Below are 12,602 nucleotides of genomic sequence, written 5' to 3'. Positions count from 1 at the left end.
GCGCTCCACTCCTTCAAAGGGGTCAGACAGGGGGTCGGGACAGGTGGTTAAGGGAAGGATGGAGCCTGGCTGGGAGGGGCATTACAAGCTCCACTCCTTCAAAGGGGTCAGACAGGGGGTCGGGACAGGTGGTTAAGGGAAGGATGGAGCCTGGCTGGAGGGGCATTACAAGCTCCACTCCTTCAAAGGGGTCAGACAGGGGGTCGGGACAGGTGGTTAAGGGAAGGATGGAGCCTGGCTGGAGGGGCATTACAAGCTCCACTCCTTCAAAGGGGTCAGACAGGGGGTCGGGACAGGTGGTTAAGGGAAGGATGGAGCCTGGCTGGGAGGGGCATTACAAGCTCCACTCCTTCAAAGGGGTCAGACAGGGAGTCGGGACAGGTGGTTAAGGGAAGGATGGAGCCTGGCTGGGAGGGGCATTACAAGCTCCACTCCTTTAAAGGGGTCAGACAGGGGGTCGGGACAGGTGGTTAAGGGAAGGATGGAGCCTGGCTGGGGGGGGGGGCATTACAAGCTCCACTCCTTTAACCCCTTGAGTGCCCATGACGAGATGGTCTCGTCATGGGCCGCGGTTGCGCTGTGCCCATGACGAGACTATCTCGTCATGAGCCCCGCCCGCTAATGAAACGCCCGGCACAGGGCGTGGAAAGGGCGGGGCACTCAAGGGGTTAAAGGGGTCAGACAGGGGGTCGGGACAGGTGGTTAAGGGAAGGATGGAGCCTGGCTGGGAGGGGCATTACAAGCTCCACTCCTTCAAAGGGGTCAGACAGGGGGTCGGGACAGGTGGTTAAGGGAAGGATGGAGCCTGGCTGGGAGGGGCATTACAAGCTCCACTCCTTCAAAGGGGTCAGACAGGGGGTCGGGACAGGTGGTTAAGGGAAGGATGGAGCCTGGCTGGGAGGGGCATTACAAGCTCCACTCCTTCAAAGGGGTCAAACAGGAGTTGGTGATGGAGACAGGTAGCTAAGGGAAGAAAAAGGCCTGGCTGAGAGGACATTCAAAGGGGGTCAGACTGCAGAGGGGGGAGGAGGACTGGTGATTTTACCATCGGGAGTTTCTGACCAGTGGGTAAGGGAAACCCAGGTTTAGGAGCAGGAGGCTACTTATAATTAGATGAACCGATATCTCAGCTATGGACTGAACTCCGGCTAACTCATCACCGGCATACAAGCTGGAGTATGATAACTACCCTGTGCTATAAAGGACGAACCATCAGTTTTAATCAATGTTTTCCTTTCTACATTTGTTAGTATTTTTAAATGGAGAGGAGTCCCTTGTTAATTGTACATATAAGCGCTAAGTAGACAATAAATGATATCTGAGAGCGTAAGTGTAGCAAAGGGGTCTCCAACCTCTCCTGTAATAACAGCTACTTATATCCAATAAAAATCACGCTGAGCTAATAATATTATTAGTGCTGTAACAGCGGCCACTTCAGACAGGATTAGGCTAGTGGCCACCATACGCATGATTGCCAGTAGTTCTCATATAGGTACATCAGCCAGGACTGCCAACAGTAATGGACAAAATGCTTTGTCTATGCTGAGTGCCTGTACATGGGTAATGCAGCTGGCATCCAGTTATGTCTCCCCGATGCCACATGATTTATCACTCAAATATCAGCTTAGATATACTTTGGAAATTCAAACGTTTTTCTCCAAATTTCCGCTCTGACAAATACACGTTGGCATCTCAAATACACACTTTGGGCATACATATATTAATTGAACCAAGAAAAAGCTTTTAATTTATTAGTCCGGGCTGCACAATGAAGAGCTATTTCCATATAGCTGGAGAGCTGCCAGTAACACACGCGCTACTCGCTAGAGGAGCCCAAGTGGAACTAAACACTCGAAGTGTAATAGAGAATGAATCCAAAAAAAATGAGTCTGCATGAGAAACTGCACTGACACAATTATTCAATTTATTGGAAAGTGCAGTAATTCATTAAATACCCATTTGGTCCAAAGACACAATCTCTATGACGTTGGGGTGGAGGAGAAAGAGTAATGAACTGAAATAAAACCTGACAGAGTGAGAGAAGAGGGGACAAAGAAAACTACAATTGATATCAGCAATAATGAGTTTTGCAAGAATGGAAAGTGACAAAATGTTTCCTCTCTGATTGACATGTCTGTTTATCAATTGAGATTCATCAGTACACTGAGGAGCTACTTCTTTCTGGCATTAACATATATAAGACCTGTATAATCTGCCACGTCATACAAATGAATGACGCTCCGAGGCATCACCTCCAGCTCCTCAATCACATAACCAGCATCATCAAGGGCTTTCCTCACAAAATCCTCTGTGAGGCAAAAGTTTGGGAACTTGAAGCCGTCCACCATGAAAAATGTGAGTTCCAGGCCCGCTATCATGATGAGATGCCCTCCTGTCTTTAACAGCGATGAGACGTTTCTTAGAGCACCGCAGAACCCCTCCTTGTCGATCACGTGACTCTCCAAAAAATGTTTCAAAAAGAGACAGTCAGCCGGAGGAAGGATGATGGGAGCCAAAGGGTTACTTTTGCTGACATCATATTTGAGAACTAGCTTTATTTTACTTTGTAACAAGTTCTGCTTCTCTTTCCAGGCTTCCCTGAAAATGAAGACATGTGCACAGTTAATGCCAGGTGTTGGTAACTGCTTATTCTTACCTCCCAATGCACCTTAAATAATGACATTTCCTTTGACTGTGTCCCCCATTGTTTTTATGTATTGCACCCTAGACCTCAGTTTTCCTGATGATGGCACATAAATGCAAAATTAATGAATAGAAAATGTAAATGCAATTACACACCACACATAAACATATATGTATATATAGGCACACACACATATATGTACAGATTTATTAAAAATATATATTTTTGTAGAAATATCAAAGGCTATAGTTAGATGTTGAAATGAGAAAAGAATTAATGTTTTAAAAAAAATAAAAACAACTGAAATCCACCATATCTTGCACCGCCATCCCACCCTGCTTATGACCTCTCAATGTACATCACTCATGGTATTTTAAATGATCATTTTGATGAAATAACTGATTAAATCTTCTAATGATTGTGACAGTGTAGATTACACTTTGAGGACTTTTCCATCACCAATGAAGTCATATAGGACACTTTTGGCCACGTGCTGGCCACGTGTTGGGCACGTGCTGGCCACGTGCTGGACACGTGCTGGACACATAGCACACCTTTCAAGCCACCCATATTAGGTGGATGTTATCCTCTTTTTATTGGTATTCACCCACCAAGCCACAGAATGCCTCCATCGACTTTACTGGGGCCCCCGCTTTTTAAACCATGAACACCTTCCAGAAAATGATTTGTTTTCTATTCACCTTAGTGAAATTACCCCCTTAAAGGCTCTCCATCCCTCAGCCTTTTCCATAGACAACTCAATGCTTGAACCCATCTCTCACCCTATCTGCCCCATGTCCACCACCATTCCCCTTTCAAAAGCCGCAACAATTCTTTGGAAAGATACGTGAGCAACCGCACCCCAATTACAACATGTAGGTGCAAGATGAAGCCTTCAGCTCACTTGTACTCTGAATACCTTGGTGACAGTAAGTGATCCATCCGCAAACAGGAACAAAATGGAAGCGAAACTGAACTCTCACGGACCTTTTGATACGAAAGAGCCTCTGCGCAACATGCAACCAACTCAACACATCAGTCAACACAAAGTACTATTCTAACACCAGCAAAGATGGCACCAAGAGACAGTCAAGCACGGCCACCCATGCCGCACACCACAGAGAAGCACAATGCCATTAACCTTCTCTTCAGTGGACGGCAAGTTAACTGCATGCCATGCTGGGTAACGTTGAAATACTAGGAATAGGCAGATAGGGTGGAGGGGAGGGAAGGGTAGTTGGCTTGTTAAGATTGAAAACAGAAACATTTGCGAAATCAGCTGCAATAAGACAGCGAATGGGCACAGCGGATGATTTCCAACGGGTCCGATATATCGCTGCCGGCCCGATGGCTTGTAGGCACACAAGCTGTGTGAACATATTTGCTCGTGTATATCTTTTTGGGAAAAAAAAAAAAACACCTTTTCTTCAGTGAAAAAACACAGAAGAGCTGAAAGCACATTGACAATACCAAGCCGGCTTCAATTCTCACACCCACTGCTTCCCGCATAATCTTGCAGCAGTCGGCCACCAGAGCCCCGCCTCTCCCAGATCTTGCAGAGTTACTCAAGTCCCTCAAAGCCACTACTAATGAGGAAGATGTTTTACATCGGCCTTAATCAAAGCTCTCTTTCAAGATGCTATCTCACCATTGCCAATGTCTCTCTCACTCAAGGCATCTTCCCAAAAGCTCTGAGAACAGGACATATCCTCCCACCCCTGAAGGAACCCTCACTAGATCCCGATGACCTCGTCAACTACAGGCCCATCGTTCACCTACCATTCACTGGCAAGTTCATTGAAAAAACAGTCTCTGTTCAACTCCAAGACAACATCAATGCTAATGATCTTCTGCGCGATTGCCAATCTGGCCTCTTGTCACACAAAGCCTTCTTGACCATCGATGAAGATGACCCCTGCCTCCTGATATTGCAGGACCTCTCAGCTGCTTTTTATACACTCTATTGAGCCTCAAATGGGATTCACCGAGAATGTACATCACTGATTCGCCACCTCCCTTTCCAAATAACATTAGTTTGTTCACAGGGGCACATCTGGGTCACAATAGGTCCATATCATCTGTGGAGTCCCCTAGGGCTCCATAATGTCATTTTTAAACCAATACCTGGAGATTCTTGGTGCTGCACTTTTAGAGCATAGCTATTCATGAATATAACAATGACACTCAAATCTATTTGAAAGTCTCCTCAGCCTCAGACAACCAACCCCACAAACACTGCTTGAACATCATCCAGACCTGGAAGTTCAGTGCATGCCTGAAGCTCAGTCCAACCAAGGGAGGATTCTTGTTATTTGCCAAGAGCAGTAAACAAGCTGCAGCAGAAGCATGAATCATTAGCATCGACCTCGAAGGCTTCGAACCCCAACTTTCACGAAATACCAAGTCTCTTGAAGTAAGCCTGGAAGCCAACCTCACCTTCAAGAAACACTTTGCCCAAAAATAAAGATTTTCGGATATCAGCTCTCTTTCCTTAGGAACTTCAACCATTTCTTCCAAATCGATGGCGGTATTGCCCTACTCCATGGCCTTCCACTTTGGCACTCCTTAGGCATATCCTAAATGCTGCTGCATGTCTCATCCAGAACCCGATGAAACATAATCACGTCATCCCCATCCTGATAGAAATCCATAGGCTCCCTTGCTGGCCCACACCATCTTCAAATCAAGCTACATCATTTACGAATGTATCACAACCAGTAAACAGCACAACGGCTTATCTATCAGAGAACCTCTTCATCTCTGGTGGATCTCAGCACACCCATTGTCTGGACACAATTAGATTGTGGATTAAGAAGTGTAAAATGAAAAAACAAGACAGCAGGTCTTCCATATCCATGCATCCAGGATCTGGAATAAGAGCCCTGTATCCATCTGGACTACCCCATCATTGTTCCAATTAAGAAAGAGTTGAAGATTCACCTTGTTAATGAACACTTCATTACAAAGCATTAACAGTGCACAACGTAGCTTCTCCTCCACTTACCTAACGGGGGTAAGACAGAGGGAAAGATAGAGCAAGGGTGGAGCTCCAAAGACTGCTTGCCAACAGTGAGCAACACCTAGCAGGCAAAGACTCCCCCAGGATGACACATCCGGACATCACTATATTTTGGGGCTTAATTGTTTTAAACCTGCTCGATGGATCTACGACAAGTTACAAAAATCATGCTTTCTGAGGAAAGATTGAGCCTTTTGCTGTAACAAATTGTGTTCCTGGGTGGGGGCCTACTCAAGCAGACACTGCAATCCTTGTCAGGGTGAAGTCACAAGCAAACCCCAAATAAACCTGTTCTCAACCCTCTGGTAGCTTTACAAAGAGCAGTCAGGCAATGGGAAAGTATTTATGCAGCACTTAGAACACTAATAAAGTGAAAACACAACCCAATAAAACTCCCTCACCAATTTAGCACCCAGCAAGCTCAGGCAGGTTACCTAGAGAGGCAATGTCCTCCCCGGTTGGCTCCGGGGCCGCCTCCTACATCCCCCCACCCTATGGTACAACAGGAGATTCAGAGGCTGGTTTCGGATACCTCCTTCCTTCCCCATATTTGCAACTGCCTGGACCATTCTTCCAGGCTCTATTGACTCTCCTCTGGGGGAGCCATGGACCAAGTGGTTGCGTAGACCCACACAGGCTACCTCAACATTTCCAGGTGTGACCAGAGCTCGACATCCTTCAAAACAGCGTGCTCCATCTCATTACCTAGCCACCAATCCACAGGCATGGCAGGTCTAACAGCCACCTTGAGAAAACCTGAGAGCCCTCCCAAAGGGAAGCAGAACCATCAGTTAGAGGCTTCCATGGTTTTCTGCTACTACTACATGGTGAAATGTATTGGCCATCACCTGCTCTGAGGACACCAGAAGACACCTGAAAGTAGAAATTCTGGTTCCTGTGTCTCTCAGAGCCTCCACCATTTGCCTATTGATGGTGACCCACTGCCTATATGTGGATGTAGTGGTTAGCATGTGGGCTTTAGGTACTGTCTCTTCATCACCCAGGGTCACTGAGGTATTTTCAGCCCCCCACACTGACTGGGGCCATCTCCTCCCCAAGTGCTACACTGGCCATCCCCTGGGACTGTCTACCTCTGAAGGGCTGTGCCCTCTTAGACCACTTAGCATCTCCCTTGACTTGTGCATACTGGTAGCACACATAGCACTTAGGCACAATACTTTTTTTTGGTGGCCAGATTGGTAGTCTTTTCACTGTGAACTATTTTGGGGGCCTTGTGAGGACTCCTTTTTGTTTTTAGCCCCACCTCCTTTTTGTGGTGGGAACCCTGACCACCGCTTTGGGAGTTCTCCCCAGATGTCTTCTTGGACACCCTGATACTGATCAGGATGTCTGCCTCTTTCAGCAAGTTGCCTGGGATTAGTCAACTTGCTGTCCGCTAGGTGCTGGAGCAGCTCTGAAACACAAATATTGAGCATGGGCTCCCTCAGAATCAGGTTGTACAGTCCATCCTAATCATTACCTTTGCTGCCCCTGTTTTAAACTTTTCTGGCTGCCCTTGACTCTCCCATGGTATTTCTCAGGGGTCAGCCCAAAATTTGCAACACTGATGGCTTTCATGGGCGCATTCTTGGTCTGGTCATCTACCATTAGTGTGAGTAGTGTGTTTCACCCCGCTGTAGGCATATGATTCAACCGCCACACACTGCCACTACTCCTCTAGGATCTTGGGTACCCTCAGAGCTACCTTATATGTGGCAAGGCATTAGTCAATGTCATGCCCCACCACATAGTTGGGCACCAGGTCTTTGGGCATTCAGACGTTTTTGTCACCTTCCGATATCGCAGGTAGGATGCCGCCATTGCTGCTGGATTCTGAGCTCTGTCAAGCTTTAATTTCCAGCTTTTTTTCAGGCTTCTCTCATACGGATCTTCCTCCTTAGTGTTCTCAGGCATCCTAGTGACTTGCCCATAGCTTTGTTTCCCTCTTTCCTTGCAGAGTTCCTGCGGCTCAGCCCTGCTTAGGTTATCCACATTGAGCCTCTCCACTTCCATGGTATGAGAAAAAAGGGTAGGGAACTTACATTTAGAAAGAAGTGAAAACATCCCTTCAGATACTAGGGAGAACTTAAAAACGCTCACATTGGTCTGATATTACTTATTAAGGCTGATCACCAATGTGAGAAATTGGGTTACTGGTTAAGGGGGGGGTGAAACCCTAATCAAGATAAAACCACAATCCTTGTCAGTGTGAGGTCAGAAGCAAACCCCAAATTAACCTGTGCTTAACCCTCTGGTGGCTTAGCCCAGAGCAGTCAGGCTTAAGGGAGGCAATGTGTAAGGATTATATGCAGCAATTTAAACAGCAATAAAGTGAAAACACAGTACAAGAAAAAGTCCCAAACCAATTTAGTACCAATTTAGTAAAATAGAGATCATTTTAATAAATAATTTAAGATCAAAATGACAAAGATCTAATGAAAATAGCACCAATAAAGTAGCACCCGTGGATATCTGATGACAGTATACCTGGAAAACCACACAATGTCATGCTGACGGCGATGGAGCATGGACTAGCTACAGGGACGCAGTTAGGTCCGCTGAGCAGGAGTAACTTATATCCTGGTTGTAAAGAGTTGTGAAGTTCCAAGTACAGAGCGCTTTGCGCAGCTGAGGTGATGTGACGTGCTGGTCGAAGATGCATTATGCAGCGTCAGATTTGAGGAGCTTGCGCTGTTGTCAAGGAGGCAGAAGATGAGGGGGCTTGTGATGTGAGGGTCGGCATCAGAGATGCATCATGCAGTGGCTGTCTCAATAAGGCTGGGGGACTAGCGATGCTCAGGCCTGCATCATTGTAGAGGCTGCTGTTGACGTGATGCAAGGGCCTGAATCCGCAATGCGTCACACAGTGGTGGCTCCAATGCGGCTGCGCGGGCAATGCAAAGTGATTGCGCAAGGAAAGTCCGCTCCGCAGAGGCGATGCTTCAGTTCTGCTTCAGGTTGTGCCACGTAGCAGAAGAGGTGAGTTGGTTCAGCTGGGTTCACAAATGGGCTGGCACAGCACCTTCAGGTCCACTTCCAAGGATCCAGGACTAAGATGGCATCACTTAGTAGGGTCGCACTCTCAGATGGCAGAGTCCAGGTGCTGGGTTCAATGTTGTGGGAAGCCTGTTATATCCCTGAGGCTTCTGATCAGGAGGCCCGCCAACTATCCCTTGGAGTCACTCTTGGGTCCTGGGTTTAGAGATGCAGGACCAGTCCTTCTCACTCGGGCAAGGGGGCAGCAGAGCAGCAGGTCTGCACAGCGGGGCATCAGTCCTTCAGAGCAGCAGCCAAGCAGAGTGGCAGTCCTTTTAGCAGAACAGAAGCACGTATCCTGGCACAATCCACAGGTCCAGAAGTTCATTGAAGAGTTGGTGTCAGAGGTCTCATATTTATACCTTGTGCCCACTTTGAAGTGGAAGAAGCTACCAGAGGATTCCATGCCCATGAGAGTTTAATCCTGCCCTGCCCCCAGATTGTCTGAGATCACAATAGACTAGTGTCAAGCCCTTTGTATGAGTGCCCAGGCAGGGCCTGTGTGATTTGCAAGTATGTTGATGACAGATCCTTCCCTTTGTTAACTAAGAGTGGCCTATCCTGCCTTTGTCTCACTATCTGGGCGCAATATGCAAAGACTAACAGCCAACTTTACCTAGTCATGTGACCCAGGATACAGGCAGCAGACACCAAATGTTTAGGACAAGAAAATGGCATCTTTTTAAAAGTTACATTTTCAGAATTGTTATAAGAAATCTGACTTTAGCATTAGGGAGGGGTTTTAAGTACAGTTCTTTAAAACCCAAACTTCACCTGTCTACCTGCTCCCAATTGGAAGTTACAGCTTATTGAATGAGATATGATTACTCTCATTTTATCCTATGGGAGAGGTAGGCCTTGCAGTGATGGAAAATTAATTTGGGAGTTTTTCACCACCGTACAAGTCCAACTTTTTACATACAGTACACCAAAATCAAAGTATAATTATTTCAGTTAATAAAAACCATAATATATTACACAGCATGACCAATAAAAAAATTACAAATCCACTAGAGGAGGACAAGAACCTCTTCCTGGCATTGAAATATATCATTTTAAACAACTTTCTATTTTAAATATAAATGTTAAAATTGGATAAAGATGCAGATACCAGCCTGCTGGTGTGTTCATTAAAATCAGCTCCAGTTAGCAGCATTATCAATTTGTTTAAAATAATGTATTTACCTGCCTTTTTCCTGGATAAAGTGCGGACACGTCTGTGCAAATCATGTAGAGTCAATAAAGTCATTGGTTTGTTAATAGTGACACAGTGCCCCTCCTTTTCCTGCTGTTTCCAAATGTTATTACAGACATGTTCATGCAGAGTCTCTCAAAATGCAAGAGGACTTTAAATTCGGACTCATCTGATTAGAGTTCAAACTCTCCTAAAGTAGCTTTGCCTGCCTCCTGTTACCAAGATACTTCCAAAGATGCAGGAATCAAGATAAATGGTTGACAAACTACCTGGTGATCATCAGACCCTTTGCTGACAATAACGGATCCACTTTGAGCAAGAATGAAATAAATGCTGGTATTAATTGAGGGGTTACCCCTTTCATTCCAAAATTAGAGCATGCTGACATGTTCTAATGCCATACAGATTGAAGATTTTTTTCAGTAATATCTTATGTTCAGTTAGTAGAGTGGGACATCTCGATAAAATATGTGTCAGGCTTTCTCCATGTACATGGCATTGTCATCACTTAGTTTCCTGTTGTTTCCGTTGGCATTTAGGGATGCATTCCAATGTTTGACATAAGCCAAACCGCAGATGACGTAGCTCATTTTTTATAACGAGTGTTACGTCATGTTGTTAAATAAGTCTGTTGACGAAGTTGCTTGTAAGAATCAATAATTGTACACGCGCCCAAGCTTTCACTGAGCTCTTCTTTGTCTTTATTTCATGACAACCTTCTTATTTGTTTATTAATTGCTTTCTTAAAGGAGTTGTGAGGTGGTGGCAGATCCCAAAACTCTTTTGCTTTTAGGTCTTTTACTGCAGTGTCGAAGGCCTGGGACAAATTATTTAAGTTTGATTGAGAACCAATTTGGATTTCTTTCAACAACAGGGTGTTGCCGATGCCACTAACCTGTGGTGTATTTCCAAGCTCAATCCACGGGAGCGACTAGAATATCCCCACACTCCTACAGCCCTTCTATGAGTGAGAAGATTCAATGCACTCACACCCCTCAGAATGACTATCAGAGGTGTGGGGATCAGAAGCCAGGACAAGACACTTCACATCCCCCAGCTGCTTCCCTTTAATAGACCAGAGATGAGGAAAACCTGCAGGGGAAACAAGAAGGATAACATTAGGAGACTATTTCCCTTCCCATATAACATTAGACAACAAGAGTAAACTCAGGGCTGGCCTTGCAACAGACACACTGTCCCTTACCGGCTGGACACCTCCAGGTGCAATGAAAGTTCCAATGATCGGTAGTGCAGGTAGGGTAATATCCAAAACAGGTAGACGGCAACAACTGCTTAGGGGAATTACAAAAATGCAGGCTACAAAACTCTGTCTCCGCTTCTAAACAGAGATTTACCCTTTAGGTAAGCATACGCCGAAAACAAAAGGGGTATACTAACAGAGCGGGCAAGCTCTCCAATATAATAAAATATATACTAACCCTTTCTTAACTTAAAGGGCAACAAATAAAGGGCTATCACTCACTGCACATTGTAGATCACCGAATAAACATAAAAAGTGAAACGTGCATCGCGCGTGTAAGAAAATGCTGTCATGTAACAGAAAAAGAAACGTGCACCACGTGTGCTGGAAAATGCCGTTAATATTGTACGGCCGGGGCAGCGGGTTACAAAGTATTCTTTCTGTGCAACGCGGGAACTTCAAACGCTGCCACGTTTTACTCCGGGTTACAATGCAGCCTAGCGCGCAACCTGGGAACTTCAAACGCTGCCACGTTTTACTCCGGGTTACAATGTAGCCTAGCGCGCAACCTGGGAACTTCAAACGCTGCCACGTTTTACTCCGGGTTACAATGCAGCCTAGTGCGCAACCTGGGAACTTCAAACGCTGCCACGTTTTACTCCGGGTTACAATGTAGCCTAGTGCGCAACCTGGGAACTTCAAACGCTGCCACGTTTTACTCCGGGTTACAATGCAGCCTAGCGCGCAACCTGGGAACTTCAAACGCTGCCACGTTTTACTCCGGGTTACAATGTAGCCTAGTGCGCAACCTGGGAACTTCAAACGCTGCCACGTTTTACTCCGGGTTACAATGTAGCCTAGTGCGCAACCTGGGAACTTCAAACGCTGCCACGTTTTACTCCGGGTTACAATGCAGCCTAGTGCGCAACCTGGGAACTTCAAACGCTGCCACGTTTTACTCCGGGTTACAATGCAGCCTAGCGCGCAACCTGGGAACTTCAAACGCTGCCACGTTTTACTCCGGGTTACAATGTAGCCTAGCGCGCAACCTGGGAACTTCAAACGCTGCCACGTTTTACTCCGGGTTACAATGTAGCCTAGTGCGCAACCTGGGAACTTCAAACGCTGCCACGTTTTACTCCGGGTTACAATGTAGCCTAGTGCGCAACCTGGGAACTTCAAACGCTGCCACGTTTTACTCCGGGTTACAATGCAGCCTAGCGCGCAACCTGGGAACTTCAAACGCTGCCACGTTTTACTCCGGGTTACAATGCAGCCTAGCGCGCAACCTGGGAACTTCAAACGCTGCCACGTTTTACTCCGGGTTACAATGCAGCCTAGCGCGCAACCTGGGAACTTCAAACGCTGCCACGTTTTACTCCGGGTTACAATGCAGCCTAGCGCGCAACCTGGGAACTTCAAACGCTGCCACGTTTTACTCCGGGTTACAATGTAGCCTAGTGCTCAACCTGGGAACTTCAAACGCTGCCACGTTTTACTCCGGGTT

General features: G+C 46.2%; 1 protein-coding gene across 1 annotated transcript in view; it reads right to left on the bottom strand.

Annotated features, from left to right (window-relative positions):
* Positions 1–234: 234 nt before the first annotated feature.
* LOC146829876 (indolethylamine N-methyltransferase-like) overlaps positions 235–12,602 on the bottom strand; it is a 59,809-nt gene continuing 47,441 nt past the window's right edge. The window contains exon 3 of the mRNA XM_085608538.1: positions 235–2,598. Within this exon, the coding sequence (XP_085464664.1) occupies positions 2,172–2,598 (427 nt within the window). The 3' untranslated portion in view covers positions 235–2,171. The remainder of the gene's footprint in view (positions 2,599–12,602) is intronic.

Source organism: Triturus cristatus, chromosome 5_2, assembly GCF_964204655.1.
Source record: "Triturus cristatus chromosome 5_2, aTriCri1.1, whole genome shotgun sequence".
In the NCBI taxonomy this organism is placed as follows: Eukaryota; Metazoa; Chordata; class Amphibia; order Caudata; family Salamandridae; genus Triturus; species Triturus cristatus.
Note: the sequence above shows the minus strand (reverse complement) of the source record. Positions and strands in the feature narration are given on the sequence as shown.